General features: G+C 40.2%; 1 protein-coding gene across 1 annotated transcript in view; it reads left to right on the top strand.

Moving 5' to 3' along the window:
- The window catches only part of RETSAT (retinol saturase), a 549,255-nt gene that overhangs the window by 153,394 nt on the left and 373,349 nt on the right, over positions 1-22,512 (top strand). Inside the window, exons 4-5 of the mRNA XM_044055153.1 lie at positions 11,327-11,556; positions 20,772-20,967. Of these exons, the coding sequence (XP_043911088.1) occupies positions 11,327-11,556; positions 20,772-20,967 (426 nt within the window). The remainder of the gene's footprint in view (positions 1-11,326; positions 11,557-20,771; positions 20,968-22,512) is intronic.

The following is a 22,512-nucleotide window of genomic DNA, read 5'->3' as shown; positions in this document are numbered from 1 at the left end:
AGGGTTCCTCTGGATGACATATGTTCAGCAGCTACTTGGTCCTCTTCCCATACATTCATTTCTCATTATAAATTGGATATGATATCCAGGAGTAGGGCTTCCTTTGGCTCTGCGGTGCTTCGGAATATCCTTCCTTGAGGGCCTCCCAAGGTTTCAGGTGGCTGGGGACTCTGTCCCACAGATTGCAGAGCAAATGAAGTAACTACTTCAGATAAAGAAGTTATGTACTCACCATAACGTTCCATCTGAGTAGGGCATTTGTCTGCAACCGACCCCTCCCTCCATGCCCCCTAACCATTATCGTGGTTCCTGATCATGATTGAGATTGTTTCATGTGTTTAGGCATTACTTGGTCCTCTGTTGAGGGTCTTAGTTGTTAGATTAAGCAAACTCGATCTGAGGAAAGGGAGCATGTAGCAGGGGATTGTAGGTAAAGGGGAGGAGCCAGGAGCTCGGATCTTTTAGCTAGTAAAGCTGTCGGCTCGGATCCGAGGTCGGATCCGATACCCACAGGTTGCAGACAAATGAAGTACCAACTCAGATGGAACGTTATGGTGAGTACATAGCTTCTTTTTAAAGTAAAATAGCAAAAAACACTGTTACCTAAAAAGTAACAGAAATGTTCTAGTAACAATTCGACAAACAGAAGCCATAATATACAACTCAAACATAATAAAAACTAATAAAAAAATATATAACTTAAGAATGCAGCCTGGCTGCCAGTTATGGTTTTCTATAAATTATTTAGAATGTTATTTATTCTACACACAATGGGAAACAGGTAGGTAAAATGAAAACTGGCCAAAAAAAACAACTTGGTCAATAACTCACCAGAAAATCCTCCATCCTGCTGACCATTTGGGCAATCCTTCACAAATTGTCCCTTTTTATACTATGCCATGACTTAGAAATTCAGGATGATTACTATCCTTATATGTATCACTACATACTGTGTTAGAGAAAGTATTTTCAGAATTGATTATTTAAATAACACCACTGATTTTCTTAAATTCACTTATACACACAAAAATAGGATATACACATTAGAAAGAAGGTATTAGAAAAAATATTTTTGTGTATAAATTTTATAAGTAATTAATTTGTATAGGAAACCTACCTACTGTAATAGTTTTCTACATTTTGAGAGTAGAAGTGTGAAGAGAAAGTGTGAAATATTGACTAAGTTGTTTACTAGTTTAGTTTTTAACCACACTCTTTGATTTCCACAGTACAGAAAAAGAAATTGTAACATTTTGAAAATATAACTTTTGGGGTTGAAAGAGGTGTATGGTGGGTAAGTCAACATGTACTCATTAACACAGCTGACCTTCCAAATATTTCTGTCCCTTTTGTTTATTTTTACTACTGACATCATAATTTTATACTATATTACTGACTAAAAAAATGCTGCTGCTGTCTGTCAGTGTTGGTCATGAACTGGTGACCAGATTAAGTTGAACCACACAACCATAAAACCTAACGGTAAATTGTCATGTAAGGGGTTGTTTATGCTGCCCTGTGTCAGTACTGTAATATGTTCTATATTGGGAACACTAAAAGAAAGTTAAGGGACAGAATTTATGAGCATCATAAGGACATAAAAAACAGTAACAAAAACAATGCCTTGTATAAGCATATAGAAAAATACTCAACACATGCTTTTTTATTTACTGTTGTTGAAGGGGTCAAAATAGATCCTAGAGGGGGTCCCTGGGAAGATTACTTGGAATTCATGGAATTATGTTGGCAAATTAAGCTGAATGCCTGTGCCCCCCAGGTCTCAATGATAACATTAGTATTAGCAGCCTTTTATATAGTTTTTATTATGTTTGAGCTGTACATTATGACTTGAAATGTTACTAGAACATTTTTGTTACTTTTTAGGTAACAGTGTTTTTTATTGTTTTACTTTAAAATTTCTCATGAATTTAAGTGTGATATGTTGGATAGAGAAAGTCTGTTCATAATTAATGTAATGAGAAGTTTCATTGGCTTGTTATGTCACGTGTTCTCACAGGTCTTAGTATACGAGTGTATTATGTTTTGTTGTATTCTGATGAAGTCTTTGGTTACAAACTGACGAAAGCGCTCAATAAAAGGTTCTTTGATAACCTTGGTGGAGTTCTTGTGATACTGTGTTCCAGGCTTGCTCATCCTTTGGTGGTATTACTTTCCTAAAACTGCCAGCTTTCTGTATGTTGTCTTTAGAGACTTTGTTTCCTCCTCAGTCTTACATGGGTTCTCTAGACATAAAGGATTCCTACCTTCACATACCTATCCATCCCCTTTACAGGAAATGTTTACATTTCTCTGTCGCTTCTTTGCACGTTCAGTTCTCTGCCTTGTCTTTTGGACTGTCAGCTGCCCCAAGGATATTCACAAAGTGAATGCTGTGATTGCTTTTCTCAGGGTCAAGGGAATTTGGGTATATCCATATCTTCTTTTGCTGGCTCCTCAATCAGAACAATTGATTCAAAATCTCCAGTTTGCCATTTCTCTTCTGCAAAGTCTGGGATTCACCATAAATTTAAAAAAATCTTTACTTTCCCCATCACAAGATGACATCCTTCTAGGGTGCAGGTTCAGAGCAGACCTCATAATGGCTTTTCTTCCACCAGAAAAAAATCTGTCCCTCACTTCCTCCTTTGAAAGCCTTCTGCCTCTTCCCCCCATTACAGCCAAGGAGTTTCTGAGACTTCTAGGGTTTATTATGGCATTCAAAGTAGCTATGCTTCCCCTAACATATCTCCACATGAGGACATTTCAGTGGTACCTAAAATCAGTTTGGCTGCAGCATGCTCATCCTCTGGTGATTGTGATCCCTCTTCTCCTATGCCTAAAATCTGAGCTCCTTTGCTGGATTCAACAATTTTCTCTGAATCTAAGACTTCCTTTTTATCTTTCTTAGTCCAATCAAGAGTTGTTCAAGGATGCTTCAGACACAGGTTGGGGGGGGCAACTTTTGCTTCAAAGAAGGTAAAGGGCCTTTGGTCTCTCTCACAAAGAAAACAGCATATCAACATCAAGGAAATGAGGGCTTTTATTCTAGCTCTACAGGCGTTTCATCTTCTCGTTCATTCACGGTCTCTGAAAGTGTTTACAGACAACACCACAGTCCTTTGCTATGTCATCAAGTGGGGGGGGCGGGGCAAAGTCTTATCTTCTTTCCAGGTTAGCTGTCATGGGATGGGATTTGGCAGTTCAGTAAAATATGACTCTTGAAGCAGTTTACATCTCATCCACCCAAAACATTGTGGCAGACACACTAAGCAGGTCCACAACTCAATTTCACGAATGGATGCTTCACACGGATGTGTTTCTAGACTTGGTCCATCAGTGGGGTACTCCTCTACTGGATCTTTTTGCTTTCCCTCTGAACAGACATCTTCATCTATTTTGTGCCAGTGTCCCACATCATCTGTCTTGAAAGGTGGACACCCTATCTTTCTCATGGAAGGGTATGTTTCTCTATACATTTCCCCCTTTCCTTTCATTCAAAAGTCCTGCTCAAAATTCAGTTGGACAAACCAGAAACCTTGCTGGTGACTCCCTTTTGCCCAAGACAGCATTGGTTCCCTCTTCTGCATTTAACTAAGGGCAATCATCACACGTTACCTCACAGAGTGGACCTTCTCACACAGGACAAGGGATGTCTACTTTGTCCGTATCCGTCAACCTTACAACTGACTTTGTGGGTGATAAACTTTTGTTTCCTTTCAGACACCTTTTTTCAGAGGACATGCTTAGGGCTCTGAAGGAGGCCAGGAAACCCAATACTAGGATATCTTACTTATCCAACTGGAACAGATTTTCAGTTTGGTGTCTTTCTCGAAACCTTGGTCCATTCTCAGTAGATGTTCCAGTAGTTCTTTCTTTGTGTGAGTTACTTAAGAGTGGTTTGGCTCATTCTTTAGTGGAAGTTCACTTGTCAGCCATTTCTGCCTGTCTGCCATTATCTCTACCTTTGGCTTCCAGATTGGAAATAAACCTTTTTCTTAAAGGTGCCCTTCATATTAAGTCTCTCAGGAACCCAGTTCCACCTCCTTGAGATTTGAATTGTGTCTTAGAGAAGCTTACTATAGCCCCTTTTGAACTTGTAGTCTCAGCTTCCTTAAAGTTTTGTACCTGGAAAACGGTTCTTTTGGTAGCTTTAACCTCTGCTAGGAGGGTTTCTGAGATTCAAGCTTTGATCAGTTCTCTACCTTTTCTTGTTTTTTACATGGATAGGGCATCTTTGCATACTAATCCCTCCTTTATGCCTAAGGTAGTGAATGAGTTGTCTCTATCAACCTATTCAATTGCCCACTTTCTTCCCTTCTCCTCAGTCCTCCAGTGAGAGGATTTTATACACCTTGGATGTGCATAGACAACTTAGAGTTTATTTGGATAAGACTAAGGGTATCAGGAAATCTGATCAGCTAATTGCTTCTTTTCATCACAGGGCTCTGGGTTTCCCTGTCTCTAAACAGACAGTTTCTTCTTGCATTTCTAAGGCAATTTTGTTTTGTTATGACTTTCATGGTAAGACTCTTCCTGCCCCTGTTAAGGCTCACTCCACTAGGTCTGTGGCTTCCTCAGGTGCTTTCTTTAAAGGATTGGATACTAACACCATTTTAGAGTCTGCTACTTCTCTTCTGTTCATACTTTCACCAAATATTACAAGGAGGGAGGGTGGCATAATGGTTAAGATATTTGCCTTATAGACACAAAGTACAGAGTTTGAGTCTCACGTGGGTTAATTGTCTAGGCTTAAAATGGCTCACAACGGTAATTAGCCTAGTACTAATCTATGAACCTATTTCTAGATCTAGGGCAGGGTTTGCCAGAACCATTCTCCATGACTTTGTAGAAGGCTCTTCCCTGCCTTCTTCCTCCCAGTGTTCTTACTAAGCTTTGGTATTCTCCCTCATGTAAAGAATACTGCAACACTGAATAGAACATAAAACAGTTGTGTAAAATCTTACCATAACCGCAAATGTCCTTCTCTTCTGTGTTGCAGTATTCTATCCCTCCCTTGTTCCCCCCATACCTTGCTTTTTTCTTGGATGGCAGATTATTAGCCCTTTGCTCTGGTGTTCCAGGCATTTCCGTTCTAAGGATTGTACATGAGGACATCCTTTTATGGCTGACGTTGCCAGCACAGACGTGCGATATTCCACGTACATGCAGTAGCTTAAAAGCTGTTTTATGCTGGCCGGACATTGGGTCACTTGAGCAGAGGACTTCCCTGTGTGGAAAGAATACTGCAAAATAGAAGAGAAGGACATCTATAGTTATGGTAAGATTTTACACAACTGTTCTATGTAGTAATTCAAAACAGCACCATTAAGACTTGATATAAATTGTAAGGAGAGGGTGGCCTAATGGTCAAGGTGTTTGCCTTGCATACACAAGGTACAGGGTTCGAGTCTCACAAGGGATAATTGGCTAGACTTAAAATGGCTTGCAAGGGCAGTTAGCCTAGTACTAATCTATGAAACTATGAAACTATGAAACTATAATAGGGTGGAAAAAAGTTGACTGGGATGAGCATATTTTTTCTTATGAGTCTCTTTGAGCTGAGTGAGAAATGATTATCTGAATGTAAAATCCTGTGAATGAAGACTCCTTGGACCATTTTTATGCTTTGGGGTTGTGAAAGGATGCAGAGTATTTATCAGTGTTTTTTGCAAAAGTGCTTTACCTTCCTGCACCTTTTGATGTGGGGACTCTGCCTCCATACCCATGATCTGTAAATCTCAGGGAAAAGTGACATACAATTTTGACTTCTCTCAGGTTCTATGAACTTGGAGATAGTATAGAGGGGTATGGGGTGGGGTTCATGGTCCACAACCCCCTCCTGTAAAAACACGGTTAAATATCAGTCCAAAATCTATTCAAATAGATGCTTTTATATTATACTGTGATCTTTTTTGTAATACTGAGATGTAGAATAACACATTGTTCTTTCTCTGTTGTTGTCTTTCATTTATTTTTAAAATTTTATATCTGGCATTGTTTCTTACCCTAGTCTTCCTCCACTCCCACATGTGTTGAACTGTCTTGGATTAGGATTTGTGATTAACTACCTACTCCTTTTACCGCACACACACACACACACACACACACACACACACACACACACACACACACACACACACCCTGTTAATATTTAAGTGTGCATAGAGTCACAATTCAAATTAACAAAAGCTAGGGGATGTGCATAATGGAATGGAGGTGCCAACTAGGAGATGTGCGTAATGGAATGGAGCTGCCAGCTAGGCGATGTGGATAATGGAATTGAGGTGCCAGTTAGGGGATGTGCATAATGGAATGGAGGTGCCATGCTCCTTTAAGACTGCCAGCCAAGAATTTTTCTGAAGGTTAGTCTTGCCCTTTGTCTTATTATTTCATGTATTCAACACCATGGATAACCTCTATATCTGATTAGGTACAGGTATTTCTGACTAAGTATAAGTAAAGTGTAATGGTCACAGAGGCATCTTCCAGTACAGCTCACACCTTTTCTGGGACCATTCTTGTGCTGGGCACATACCCTAAAGATCTTATCTCTCCTACCCCACACCACTGACATTTGCCTCCTGCTTCACCCAGCATCATATCTACTGAACTCATAATCTTCATTCCACAGTTCACCACTCTGTACCAGGTCACTGACTGTTAAGCAGGGGTACATTTGTGTAATGTCCAGTAAATCTGACCAGACTTAATCCAAACAAGCTTCCCCTTTTGTATTTGTTACTGTGATAAAATCAACCAGACAGTAACCATGAGTGTTAGCCTGTTAAGTGATTTACTCGGAGTCAAATCTCTGATGTTCTAGACTGAGACGGAGAAGGGGAGTCATATGAATGTAATGTATCTGTGCTTCAGCAAGGCCATTGACTGTACCTCATAGATGCTGTTGAAACATTAAATAGTGGCTTTGTCTCCAGTCCATGAGAATGCTAAGGATACCATGGTGCTTATCAGACAAAGAGTAGGAGATTTCTTCAGGTATCTTGGCCAAATTACTCCTAACCTGTATGAATAACACTTCAGGAGTTTGGTAAAACAGCCTTTAAGCCTAGTGGGACTTAGCAAATCAGTAAAAATATAGATGGAAACATATGAAGAGTAAGGGGTGGGACACAAAATAGTGAGGTGGATAGGAGACTGGCTGTTTAATCAAAATCAGATGGTCATGGTTGGAACTATCAGACGGGTAAGTAGGCAGTGGAGTGCAGTGGCATTCCCTGGTAGAATCAGTCTTGTTTAGTGTGCTTGCATCAGTTGTCATAGTAGGGTTACAGAACAAAATAAGCTTGTAAACCTGATATGACTGGTGGTTTGATGGCCACAGATGTGAGTTACCAGCCTCCAAACAGACACAAAATAGCTCTCAGAAGGGTGGGTATTTAAAACCTGTGATGGGTAAAAGGTATGGAAAACCTGCATTCATGTTGGTAGACCCCAAGTAGGACATGCTAATAGCACTTGTGACTTGCTTGGTGAGAAGAGAAATTGCACAGGTGGACAGGATAACCAGGAGCCACAAAACCACACCAACTCTGATGAAGTCCTTTGTTATTCCAGGACAAAAGCGCTTGGCTAATACGTTTCCTTTAAGGTCTTTGTATTGTTCTCATTGTTCTCTTTGCTTTTATTTGACGACTGACCAGGATTCTTGAGTGAGCAGTACAGCGAGTGGATTCCAGAGATCCTGAAAACATCCTTCCAATGCACAGGGAAAGCAGTAAGGTGTACATGGAGTATGTGGCCATAGCTGATTTGTTCCCTCAGAGTAGAATGAAGGGGGTCTTGGTTCCTGCATCACTGCCACCTGGCAAAAATTAGGTAGTGAGTAACAGGAAAAGGTCTGGTGAAATAATGTCATGCTGCAGGCCTGCTCTCCTGCGTGGGACTGGTGTGAAAGAAAGCAGTCATGCACATTGGGGTCCAGTATTGCTGGTCCCTGCTTCAACAAGAGATGCCATTTGATGCCATGGTGAAGGGTTTAAGGCAGAAAACCCTAAGTGCCAAGGTTATGGAAATCCACTGGCCATCCATCACCTTCACTGTTTAAGTTAGTCATTAAGATTGGGTAAGACAGGAAGACAGGCTCTGTTGTTTGGTGGGAGAAGCTTATGGTCTCCAGGGAGGAAGAGAAAATTAAGAAAACAAGTGACATCTTTTTACAGCGGTGACCTACAAAAGTTTATAGGTTCATTGGAGGTTACTAAGCTAGTGGCCCTATAGCCCTTACAAGCCTAGCCATGTTAATCCCATGTTGCCTCAATTGTCCTTATTATGTGGACACAATTCACAGAGAGAGCCTATGGTCAACACCAATTACCACTGTCCATGAGGGAGATGGGTGCCACTGAACTCTTTCACTGGGGATGACTTTGCAATCACCAATTCTACCCCAGTGCCTTTTTTTTACTTGGAGGAAGTCTAACTGAGTTTTTTGTGATCTTGTGACTATCTCTGTTTCTGAGCCATTCATTTGCCAGACATAAGTCTAGAATAATCCCTCCTCCTTTATTCCTCACTCCTTGTATCCTATCTGTTCTGATATGTGCATTCAGGTCACCAGTTATCAACACCAGTTCACATTGTCCTGCAACGGCTGTCTGAATGCACTCATTTCCTCACTGTTAGACTGAGATTATGAATACTGCCCTAGCATTAGGCTGGAGTCTCATTGCCGTGAGTCTGTCACTACTTCTGACCCTCACTGCCTTCTGAAGCCCCTCTCACCACAGTTTCCACACCATTTCTCCGTCCTCCAGTTGAGTAGTAGACTCTTGATCCCAAGCCAAGTGGCTTTGCTGTGTACCATCCTTTCCCCTTTCATCTTGTTCATTGGATACCATAGGATGCCCAGCCTTATAACATCAGCTTTTACAGCTTTCTGATGTTAAGCCTATACTGTTAACTCATCCTTGGAATAACAAAATTCTCCCAGTACAAATACTTAGAAATCCACCTGGACCAGCATGTGCTGTTTGCACATTATATTGAAACAAGTACCTGAAAAGTCCTCATTAACCCTTTTTATTTTCTATGTGATTTTTTCCCATCTGCCTGCTGACCGTCTGCCATTTGCTCACTGGACCTGAGACCATTATTTCCTAGATCCACCAGGGTAAGAGCCATATGGAAGAGCCATCATTCAGGCAGATATCAAGGGGTCTGTGCTCTTTTCATCATCGTGGCGATGTGAGCTTTTTGTGCAAGCCTCTTACTCCATCACTGGGTAGAGAGACTGACTACCTGGATCACTGAAGGGACTCGGGGGCCCTCGCCATGCAAGTGCTTGCTCCATTGTACTTGCTAATTAAAGCCACTACCAGACCCTCCCCTGGTGAGCTGTTAATCTGCCTCCAGGATGCCACTGTAATACCTCCCCTTCTCTGAGAGATTGTTGCTGTGTGCATCCTGTTGTGCCCCACCCTTCCCTTATGACAGACATGCCCATCCTCCACTGCCAGTGCTCTAAGGCATGCAAGATGCTAATTGACTTTGGGTTGGCTGGGCCCTTTATCCCACTGTGCCACCAGTGCTGGGTCACTAATGTAAAGCTTACTTATAAATTAGTAAGTTGTCTTAGTTTGGAATCCTGAAAAATATAGTTAAAATGTTCTTCTTTCAAAATTAAAATATGCGCTACCAGTTATAGCTTTGGGTGACTTTCAAACAACCAGTGTTCCCCAGAAATCTCAATATGCATTGTTTACATTCATTAATTTATGTGACTAGCTCACAAACTACTGTTATCATCTGCAAATATCCTACAGCATACCAGGTGACATGTTGTGTCCTATAGCACGTCACCTGTTTACCTGTAAGTACTCTCTACAGCCGTCTTAGTGACAAGTTTTCTCTTCCGTTAGCTAATAAACTCATCATAATGAAAATGCACTACACCTTTAAGAAACCATAACCCTGGTGAATTTAACTTCATTTGTTCTCTGTTTACAATTAACTCCACAAAACTTTTCTAAGCTCTGTTCTATCAACTATTCTCAGTTTTTGTCTCATTTAGAAAATCCTTGTTAAGTGCACTTTAAAAAAGGACTTAAATGTAACTAGATTAATATAAAACCCTGCCTGACCAGACAATATCCACACACACATCTCTTTGTACTGTCCTATACCTTTTATAACTTATATTTGGACCATTAAAGTTATTTAAAGACAGTGCTATAGATAGTTGTTAGGATAGGGCATTAATCTTCATGGATCTTTCTCAGACTCAGCCCAAGTATATTGTCTGGTTAAGTGATTTGCGTGATGTGGACAGAGTCACACAGAAGACAAATGGTGGTTAAGAATCAAACCCTGTACTTATTGTTACAGAAAGCAGACCAGTAGCAGTTTGGAACACTAATTCTTTGCCTTAAATGCCAGAAAAGTTCCTCAACTTACAAGTTGTAAACATTTTCAAAGTCTGTAAAAAGAAAGAAAAACAAAAAGAAAATTGCCATAATTATGTCCTTTGTTCAGTGCTTAGATTGCCTTGTACACTGTGCTTCACAATAGTATAACAATTGCAACTGTATAATATTGAGTGTATGTTCTTCCTCTGTATGTTCTTCCTCTGTATACACTGTTTTAGACTTTCAAGTGACTGATTGTAAAATTGTGAGTGTTAACTCCAGGTCATGGCTAAAATGGGTCAGCTTGGACAGCCTACCCAGCAAATCATCAGGTGGAAATAGGTAAATAAGCAAGTTGGGAAATAAATGGAAAGGATGCAGCAAAAGAGGTTTACCTGTACATAGATGCACTAGAAGACAAAATGGAAAAGGGGAAGAGGGAATGATTTGGATTGTTTTAGAGCATTTGAGAGGGACTGAACTTGAAAATGGACAGAGGATGATGGATAGAGGTATGGATGCCATTTGGAAAAGCGAGAGCTCAGAACAGATTTTTAGAAATTCTGCTTCACAGAAAAGCTAGGGTGTAGAGTAGCACAGCACAAATCATCAAAAGGGTGCAAAGATGCCTTGAACAGAGCAGGGATAGGATTGCGCAAGAGTGAGGAAATGGCATCAGTTTAGTTGTTTCTCCAACAAATGAGTGGATTCATCAGAGCACACCTTCTTTCAGAATCTCAGTATGATTCTCTTTGGAGGTTTTGAGGATCAAACCCTGGTTAAAAGGCTACAGATTGTTTGTAGCTCATTAACTAAATTCACTTATCTTTACTGCCAAATGCTTTAGTCGGGCACACATGCATTTACATACCTCCTCCCACAGCTCGTTAATGTTCATCAGAAGACAAATCTGACAGTCATCAGATCTCTTACAGCTGACTCTTCTGACTTGCTCCCCACAGGCATTCACTACCTGGGCCAGCTGCATGAGAATGGATTGCTGCGTGTTGTCATGGACCAGATTTCAGATGGGCAGCTGCAGTGGACCTCTCTGGATCAGCACTATGATACTGTTGTGGTAGGCAAGAAACAATACAACCTATTTAGTGGCAAATCAGAGTTTGAAGATGCCTTGAAAGCCCAGTTCCCAGAGGAAGAAGAGGCCATCACTAAGTTTTTGAAACTTATGAAGGTAAGCGATTATGCTTCGTAGCATATGTATGAAAATGCAAGTCACATGTACATGCAGACTTGTATAAGTGCTATGTTATAGGTCACTAATACATGTATATATAGGCTGATAATCTGCCATGCAAATATTCCCTTTTCAATAGGATGTATGTCTGTATCTCTCTCTCTCACGCGCACACACACACACACACACACACACACACACACACACCAATAATAACTTACCTATGCATGAGTATATGTGTGTGTGTAGTTTATTTTTAAATATAAACATTCAGACATATAGACAACTGTACTGATGTTTTGGCTGTTGTAGAAATGCACTTGCTTGGTTTCATATTTCTGAACTTTACATTTATTATAAAGAGTTACATAAATTTACATCTAGATTTCAGGTTCTTGTAAGCAAAAATGCTAATTAAAATGTGGAATTTAGTTTTCCAAGTCCCAGAGCAGACCGCTGTAGTCAGTAGAAAATATTAGTAGGTGCCAAAGATAAAAATGCTAGTTTCACACATGTAGGCAAGGCAAATTCAAACTGTCTTCCTACTGTTTTCAGAGCAACCATACTACCTCTTTGCACCCTCATATGTATACTCCTCTCTTGATTACTACCCACGTGGGGTACATAAACTCTCGCTTCTGCTTCCTAAGGTCACAAGCAGCCGAAGTGAGCCTCCCTGGATCACCATGTGAGACTGTTATGGAGCAATACTTGAGAGAAAGGAGGTGTAGCCTGAGGGAGGGTACTGGTATGATGTAAATGGTCATAAGCCCCAATAGCCTTGGAAAAATCTACTAATCTAATTAACCCTGAATGCTAGTGAGCTAGGTACAGTGATTAGCAAATTGTGGTACATACAAGTTCAAGACAACTGGGTTTCCATTATAGATTTTATGGAGTTTTGACTGTCTCTTGTCTAGATGTTATTTAATAAGCCTCCTGAGACGATATGTTGTAAGAACTGTGGATAAAATACCTACCATAAGCAAAGAAATTATTCTGTAGAAGTGAAAAATGTTTGTTTCAAACGTTTTGATGGTTGGAACTATAGAAGTATAATTCTAACTGGAAAACTAGGTATTCAAAAACATCTATGTTCTTGGTAAGTCAAACCTCAGTTTTACAGTGTCAGTATTTCAAGATTTTTAAGTACAAGTATCATAAAACAACATTTTTCTTCTTTCCAGAAATGTTTGTACCTTTTCTTCCCCCTTCTAATTTATTTTTACTTTGTGATGGTGTTTCCATATACATAAAGGATGCGCACACCTCCAGACTGGTAGCCTAACATAACGCATCAGAGATACTTCAGGTGCAGCTAACATTGGGTAAGACAGCGATTTAGGTTGTAGCCTGCTATAGGTCCCCAACCATGTCCCAAGACTCACACTCCACGTTCCTAAGCACCCTGGAGAATATTAGGGTCCAACCTAACACTCTCATACTAGGCGACTTCAACTACCCCTCCATTAACTGGGAAAACTACTCATGTACCAATGCACTTGCCCAACGTTTCCTGGAATTCATTAATTCCAGTTCCCTGGACCAGCTCATTCTTATCCCCACTAGAGGTAGCAACATCCTTGACCTGGTCATTACTAACATGGATGACTGTTGCGCTACACCAGTAGTCAGCTCATCCCTGGTTAGATGCGACCACAAACTAATCACCTTGGAAATCCACATCCCTCCCACCCCCCCTGCAGAGGTAACCACCATGAAAAGCTTCGCCAAAGCTAACTTTGGGCTCCTAAAAACAGAGGTGGCTAACATCACGGCACCCATGCAAATGGAGAGTAGTTGCATGACTGCCAAATCACCAGTGCACTGTACGAACAAGTACACAAATGCATGGATCTCACCATACCCAATAGAACCAAGGTGCTCTCTTCCCCCCCAAAAAAAGGAAGCCAATCTGGTGGTCCTTTGCCATAAACAAACTCTACAACAGAAGGGGGAAACTGATGCGGAATAAGGTGAAGTCCCAAGATTGGAAAAATTCCCTCATCAGTCTCAACAAAATGTTGAGATCCCTCATTAAATCCTCTAAAACTAGCTATGAAAACAGAATTGCAGAAGATAGTTAAGACAACTACAAGGCCTTCTATAGTTATGTAAAGAATTTCCACGGCAATACCCAGATTTTGTCTGAGCTACTGCACAATGGTACCTCCTATACCGAGCCAACAGATATTGCCAATATTCTGGCTGACAGATTCAGTGCCAACTTTACCCCCCCGCCCAAAGGACTAATCGCAATGTCAGTAGATTGCCAGGCACCCAGTATTACTGCTGCACAGGTTAAAACAACACTGTCCAAGGCCAAGAATACAGATTCTATGGGATCTGACAGTATCCTTAGCTGTGTTGTACATGAACTACAGAGTGAACTGGCACCTCACCTGTGTGCCCTTTTCAGTCACAGCCTTACCTCAAGCTTTGTCCCTACTGAATAGTGAACTTCTACAGTCATCCCTCTCCACAAAGGAGGAGCGACTACAGACACTGGGAACTATTGCCCCATTAGCCTGACGAGTCTGATATGCAAAGCTATGGAATGCATCATCATGGACCTAATAAACAAGGATATAGGGAATCTCCAAACTCTGGATCCCACACAGTTTGGTTTTGTGAAGGGTAGTTCATGTCTGCTCAACTTGGTCGACTTCATTGAGTCAGTCACCAGAGCTGTGGATGAAGGCAAGGTGGTTCATACAGCCTGCCTTGATCTGGCCAAGGCCTTTGATACCATTCCCCACTCAGGAATCATAGAAAAACTCACTAAGCTAGGCATCAACCCCTATATCACTAGGTGGGCTAAAAATTGGCTCACAGAACCCACAGTGTGAAAGTAGCTGACTCCAAGTCAGACTGCCGACTAGTCACAAGTGGAGTCCTATAGGGTTCGGTCCTGGGTCCTCTCCTGTTTGGTATCTACTTCTCTGAAGTCCAGGCCAACAAGAAGGGACTCTGGCTGACAAAGTTCACAGACGATTGCAAGTTGGGAGCTATTATTAACTCCCTAAGTGATGTTAACATCCTACAGAATGGCCTCACTGAGACCAATGACTGGTGTCAGAACCATGACCTTAAGCTCAATGCCAAAAAATTTCGTCATCCCCTTTGGGAAAACCCGGTTCCCATGAATTACAACATCAATGGTAGTCCACTGAACACAGAAGGCATTCTAAAAGATCTGGGAACACAAGTTGACAGCAACCTCTCTTTTGATCACCATATTGCCACTGTGGTCAGAAAGTCCTTCTGTGTGACATTTCTCATTACTAAGGGTTTTGCATCCAGGAAGAAAGAGGTCATTGTCTCCCTCTACTCTTCCATTAGACCAGTCGAGTACAGTGCCCCATTTGGCATGTACCTCACTAAACACCTGCAACAACTAGAGAGGCCACAAAAGTACCTCACAAAGAGGGTCTTAGGCCTTAAACACTTGTCCTATATGGACAGACTCAAAAAACTCCCAACTATTCTCTGTCTCATATCGCCTACTTAGAGGTGATCCCTGCTTGACTTACAAAGGCATGTCTGACCCAGGTCTATTAGAAATGCTACCTCTAAAGAAATCCCAATCCCTCTGCACCACACGTTCCAGAGACCTCAACCTCATTACCACAATCAACGGAACGTACTGGAGGGACAGGTTCATAACCCAGAGACTGCCCATGCTATGGAATAGACTTCTCATACATGTCAAGCAGAGCACTTTGCTGACCCTCTTCAAGAGAAATCTTGATGAGTGGATGGGAAATGGAAAATTCACCCGGGGGGATAACTCCAGTTGCTTAGCTCGACAGATGCACTGGGAACTAAGGTCGGGTGGCACGGTGCCGGGGTAATCCTATGGCTAGGCTTGTAAAGGCCCCAGGGCCATTAGCCTAGTACACACCTATGAACTTAAACACGTACAAGATCCTGACCCTGCCTTTTGCTGCCTTTTGCCTCTTCAGAAGAATGAATTTGCAGGTCTAGCACAATTTTTAGAGACTTATCCAAGGTCAGTTTCCTTGAGCAAGATGAGGGCTTGAGACATTTTAGTAATCCTCCAACCTTCAATAACTATATAGCAAGTACTGCCAACATACCTCTCAACATTTTAGCAAAAAAAAAAAAAATCTGTACAAAGCCTAAACTCATGGGAGGACAAAGGCCCACAAAATAGGGGACACATTCTAAATATTTCTCTTAAAAGTTTAGAAAGCTGCTAGAATAACAGAATTTGCATTAACATATGAAGTCCAAAACTCAAATTTATTTAATTATTTAGTGGCTTCTATCCTTGGTGATTTGCCAGAAAATCACAAATTTTACAAGGAACAGCACAAAAATATGAGGCAAAACTCTGGACGTCCTAAGAAAATCTAGATAGTTGAGAGGTATGACTGCCAAATATCTTCCTTTCTCCTTTTTTCGGCTGCTCCCGTTAGGGGTCGCCACAGCGGATCATCTGTTTCCATTTCTTCCTGTCCTCTGCATCTTGCTCTGTCACACCAACCACCTGCATGTCCTCTCTCACCACATCCATAAACCTTATCTTAGGCCTTCCTCTTTTCCTGTTAGCTGGCAGCTTCATCCTTAGCATCTTTTTCCCAATATACTCTGCATCCCTCCTCAGCACATGTCCAAACCAATGTAATCTTGCCTCTCTGGCTTTGTCTCCAAACCTTCCAACCTGGGCTGACCCTTTAATATACTTATTTTTAATCCTGTTCACCCTCGTCACACCCAGTGCAAATCATCTTTGACTCTGCCACGTCCAGCTCTGACTCCTGCCTTTTTGTCAGTGCCACTGTCTCCAACCCATATAACATAGCTGGTCTCACTACCCTCTTGTAGACCTTCCCTTTCACTCTTTCTGGTACTCGTCTGTCACAAATCCCTCCTAACACACTTCTCCACCCACTCCATCCTGCCTGTACTCTCTTCTTCACCTCTCTTCCACACTCACCATTACTCTGAACTGTTGATCCCAAGTATTTAAACTCATCCACCTTCACCACCTCTACTCCCTGCATCCTTACCATTCCTGTATCCTTCCTCTCATTCACACACATATATTCAGTCTTAGCCCTACTGACATTCATTCCTCTTCTCTCTAGAGCATATCTCCACCTCTCCAGGGTCTCCTCCACCAGGTATGACTGCCAAATATACCCAAAGCTTATTCTTATCCAGCACAAATACAATAACAAGTTTTGAAACTGGCCTCTTTGGTAGAACTCAAGTATTAAAAAAAAAAAAAAAGGATAGCCATAAAGAGTGGAACAAAAACTCTGCATGTTGTATTCAACCTTAAAGGCAATAACAAGTAACTCATTAACTCTAGGGCAAGATCAAATCCAGCAAGGTTAAGTATACAGTAAAAACTGTTGTCAGCAAAAGATAACTAGATAACTTCAAATCATTCCTTAATTGTCTAATGACTCTTAGAAATAATATGCAGCATTCTTATCTCTAATGACATCACCCACTCAAACCCTGAGGCGGTGACATCCTTGCATTTAAATATGTGGATAATGAACTATGCTTTGGCTACCCACCATTTACTTATTGTTGTTAGGAATGCCTTCTACTTTGTCAGCTGACCGCTGAGTGCATCCCCCTTGTATGACAAGAGGACATCATTGCCTTGTACTCATTAGGACATTCTTGAGGTCAGTGCGCCTTTTGGTATATAACTGGCCAAACACCTAACCCATGTTGAAAAAATCCTTGGCAGTTCATCACTAAAAAGTAACTTCAGGTACTACTAACTCCCTGTGTTACCCCATGTCACCCAGAGCATATAAAATCCCTGCCTTTCTTCTCTGTGTCCTACAGGGCAGTCTATGCCTGGCTTGCACAGCTGTAAATGAGCTGCGTGTGCCTGATCTACCACATGCCTGCAAACCGGTGGTAACATAAATACAAGGCCAAGAGACCTAAATCAATATTACAAGATAAATAGGACTTGTTAGCATGACAGATGTCTCTCTCAAAGAATTTTTCCACCCCTGGACAAAAAAACAAAAAAAAAAAAAAAAAAAACACTCCAACTTCTGTGAAACAAAGCACGCCCTCACTACCTTCAAGTCTAACTTTAGAAAGTGGATAGAAAACTGCAAATTTACTCCACACCTGCCCTCCTTCCCTTATGGACTTTGGGAGTAACTAGTTCCATTTGCTGTTGGGACTACACTGACTAGGCTTGTTTAGCTGGTCTACTGCCTACTAACCTCCTATGAACTTATGGATATCTGATGTACTCAGAACAGAATTTGGACTTTGCTTCTACTTTTTTCCAATTTTTTATGTAATTGCCAAAAATCTAATGATTAATTTTATGCCAAACTGTTAGTTATGTAATCGCCAAACTGTTAAAATTAATATACAATTATTTACATGCATTAATCCGGCATAATTGGAGCTGGAACCCAAATTGACATATAAACACCTCCTCCTGCCCATTAATATTAGTGCTGGCAAATATGGCTGTGTCCAATTAGCCTTCTGTGTTCAGAAGAAATCTTTAAAATCATATGCTTTTTAAAGGCTGCAAAACAAACTTTTCTTTTTACACAGAAAGGTGTTTGCATGTATAAAAATGCATGTGCGTACCTTCTTGTGTGAAAAGAAAAGTTTGTTTTGTACCTCTAGACGTAGGTTCATAGATTAGTACTAGGCTAATTGCCCTTGCGAGACATTTTAAGCCTAGCCAATTATCCCCTGTGAGATTCAAACCCTGTATGTTGTGTTTGTAAGGCAAACACCTTAACCATTAGGCCATCCTCCCAACCCATGATCTTTAATTCACTCAGTCCTCCATCCATCCTCAACCCCTTTTCCCATTTTTGCACATGGGGTTAGGGTGTTACTTTACCAGTCACTTCAGTGTCACTTTAACTCACTCAAGTCTAAAGCGCCTTTTTGGCATATATACCTCCAGTTTACATCCATACCACTTTATGGCATCCAAAACTTGTTTGGGTCTGGCTTTTTTAACTAAGTGACTTACCAGCTAGTAATAGGTAGTATTTGGAAGAGAAAGGAGCTGTTAACAAAATGACACTAGAATTGTTAGTCTAGTATGTCCTTCAGTGGAGAAATTAATCTTTTTTGCCATTTATTATTTATATTTTCAAATTGATGTTTATATTTTCATAACTGAGAGGCCTAGATGTTATTGAGGTGTATAATGTGAAACACCAATATGGGAGACAGTACAGTTCACTTTCAATGCCAGATTATATCACACTGTACTGGAAATATTGCTAGTCATTTGCTAGTTCCATATGTACTTAATATGTCATAAACAAGTGGCTTACAAACTGTTGCATTACATTAAATGAAACCTTAGATGCTGTTGAAGAAAACTGTCTTTAATATTTGGACTGTAAGTTGCACATCTTGAGATTTATCCAGTATTATGTGTTTTTTTCTAATTATACAATTCAGCATATGTTTTCGCAGTTCTGTAAATATCCCAATAAACATGTACTTATAAATGAATTTTTGTCATCATGTGAAAGCGTATGCCTGGTTAACAAAAATGTTCTAAAAATATAAGTCTAGACTGCACAATTTTCAAGATATAGGTTCATAGACTGATAGGTGTATCCTAGGCTAACAACTGCTAGGGCCCTTATAAACCTAGCCATGCAACCCATTTATAACTGTAAATAATACTTCTTGCCATTTGCACAGTTTTAATAGCTTTTATTGTTCACAAAATATTTACATGTGCTTATCTTATGTTTTTTTAAGTTTATTTTTAAAAAAATGCTCTGGAATGCAAGGAAGTATGTAGGCTACTAGAGGTGTGACATTTTCCATCACATAGATGTTAATGAGTTAAGGAACATGTTAGAAATACTATAACACTAAACTACAGTTATGTGAATAAGCCAGTTAAAATACAGTCAGGTGAATCAACCAGTTAAAATGCAGTTATGTGAATCAGCCAATCGTACTGCAAGAAGATGCCACTCAGGCTGCTGCAGAAGCTGTGGTCCTATAAGAGACTCGACCAATTACCTGTAAGGTGATCTTGAAAGAGAACAGACCAGTTACCTGAGGGGTGATCGTCCAAGAGAATAGACAAATTATCTGTAGGTCAACAGCAGTCCCAAAGCTCTGCTGATATGACACAGAGGTCAAACCAGCTGGGTCTGAATCAAATGGACTTTCTCTGATGTTTGCATTACAAGATGGAACCATCTACCAAACACACTTTGATTATTTTGAAACCACATATCAGTCATAGACTCTCTCTCCACTCCTTCCACTTTAAGGCTGATGCAAATATTTCTAATCCATTTCTCTGTAGATAACTTGTTATGCCCATTACCCTAAAATCATGTATAATCTCACTCAGCCACCTCCTCCTAGAGATACAGTGTTCAACTCTTGCTTTAGCTCTTCTCATCCATGTTGTTTTGGCACCTTTTTTCTCCTTCTGTACTGTCAAAGCTTGCTGCTAACCACTGCCTGTAATTCTGCATGTGCTTATTTCACATTGCTGCCAACTGCCCTTCTTTACTACAGCTTCTTTGTAACACACGTACCAGTTTTATTCAAGCCACCATATGTTATCCTTTTGTTAAAATTTGTAACCTTAGGCTCAGAACGCTAAAGTATAAATGAATAACTTTTATATGTAGTTTAATAGCATACTGAATATTCTGAGAATATAGTTTGGCACAAATACTTTGGGAAGGTTGTCACTGATTTAATGTTTACATATATGTATGCATGTAACAATCTTTCTATGGTAGTCCCATAATGATCTGCTGTGGAACCTGACTTTAGTTACTTCTTAAAGCTCTGTTAGATCTCTGTCAGATGGCTAGTATTGTAGCTGAAAAGGGACCTTGAACCAGGCCACCTAGCTGGGTATCAAATGCATAAAGAAATAAAAAACAAATTAAATAAATAAATATCCAATAAGTCATAATGCTTTGCTTGAGGACATGGCTGGGTAAAACTTAGAGAAATCTAGGCAGATATCATTAAGTTGACGTTTCTTTTGCTGGCTATCTTTTTTTATTTTTAATTGCCATTGTATTGTTAAGACAAGTATATCCAGAAATAATTGCTAGCCTCAGTTTTGGAATAAACATACTTTGCAACATAGCTGGATGAAGTAGGTATAGGATTAATTATTTTTTTTTACCAAAAAGCAGTTATTTATGCTCATTATTTTTTGTTTCATTTTACAGTTAGTAGCTACACGGGTACCTCTGATTGCCATCCTAAAGATGATTCCACTCTGGATTTCAAACATCATGATTCGATTGGGTCTTGTTCACTGGATCTCACCTGTCTTCAAACTGACCACCACAAGCCATGCCAGTGTCATTAGCCAACTCACATCCAATCAAGATCTGCAGACGGTTTTCTCATATCCATTTTATGGTACGAAATACTTCTCTCTTGACTCTGCATATGGTTAGTAATGGCCCCTGAACCTGGACATGGATTCCATCATCAGACGAGTTGAAAAGATGTCTACGTTTATCACAACAGCACATTTGTGTTACTCTTTTTCTAAAAGTAATCTTGAAAGGAGATGTAGTGCATTATAAACTTCAGCACTGAATGAAATGCAATACCATTAGTCAGCATTTAAAATACTAAGACATTGATACCAAAGTGATAACTCATATCGTCAGTGTTATGCCAGTAAAACCCATAGATTGTAAGTTTAGATGCATGTACTAAAGTCGAGAAGACAAACCTATGATTTCCAGTTCTAATCAAACCCTTCTTGGTTTACTTAAAAATGCATGAATCTGCATGAGGCTTTTTCTCTGTCTGTCTATGTATATTTATATCTATTGATCACTATAGGTACACATACATATGCTGTATGTGTGAAAAACTTTATATTCTCAAATGATTAGACAAGTGACTTTCAGCAGTCGAATTTTGTGGCATTGTTGGTTTCTGAAATTTCTTTGGCAGATCCCCATGAATTGAAGCCCACGCCCCTTGTTACAACTTCTGTAAGCTGGCTTTAGTTACTTTCCTTTCCTTCTGTCACAATAATGAACAGAAGTGTAGATGTATTGGCCCTTTTTTCACTGTCCTTTTCTGTTTGCTTCCATTCCAGTTATGTTTCATCGCCACGCACTTTGTTGCATCCTTATTCGTCTGTAAATGGTTTATCTTCCTCCTTGAATGGGCTATCTTTTCCTCCATTCAGCATTTGATTTTTTTGGTTGCATCACTTATTTTTTTTCTTTTGAGTAGCAACATTATTTGTCTTCCATTTTTCTTATATTTCTCTAGTGCTGTACTTTCATAAATATTTTATGCCTTTTCATTTGATAAATATGTTTTTCTCTCTCTTGATTTCTGACTTTGTTTTGTACGTTTGTTTCTTTTTGTGATGGCAGTTTTCAGTTGCTCCACTTTTGTGCCATCAACATGATTGCTAAAGAGGTGTGTTTTCATACTTTTAGATTCTGCCCTTCTAAAGTCTTGAACTCTCACTTGACTAGCTGGAAACTCTAGTTCAGATGGTGGTGAATTCTGTTATCTGATGATCACTTGTTGCCTAAAGGCTGCTCACATCCAGGTCAAGATTCTCTGATTTTACATGTAAGAATATTAGGCCCGGTATTGCTGTTTCCAGGTCAAAAGATTCATTTTGTCATTTTACATTCAAGAATATTAGGTCTGGTATTGCTGTTATTAAGTAAATATTAATGAAAACTGCCTCAGATGTGACTCTATGACATCAGTGGTGTTCCCTTTATTAAAAGACACAACAGCTAGTGGTCTCCAGCATGCAGTAAGGACATGTCCCTCATTTTCTGACAATGTATATGTGCATTTAACAGCACTGACTTGCATCATCCAGATAAGGATTGCTATGCTAGCCATTGTCTGTACCTGCTGACTCTTGATTAGACTGTGACCTTTTTCCCCCACTCCTCTTCTTAAACTGCTTAATGT

The sequence above is a fragment of the Protopterus annectens genome, chromosome 13.part0 (assembly GCF_019279795.1).
Source record: "Protopterus annectens isolate FY-2018-M chromosome 13.part0, PAN1.0, whole genome shotgun sequence".
In the NCBI taxonomy this organism is placed as follows: domain Eukaryota; kingdom Metazoa; phylum Chordata; order Ceratodontiformes; family Protopteridae; genus Protopterus; species Protopterus annectens.
This window is presented reverse-complemented; position numbering and strand designations above follow the sequence as displayed.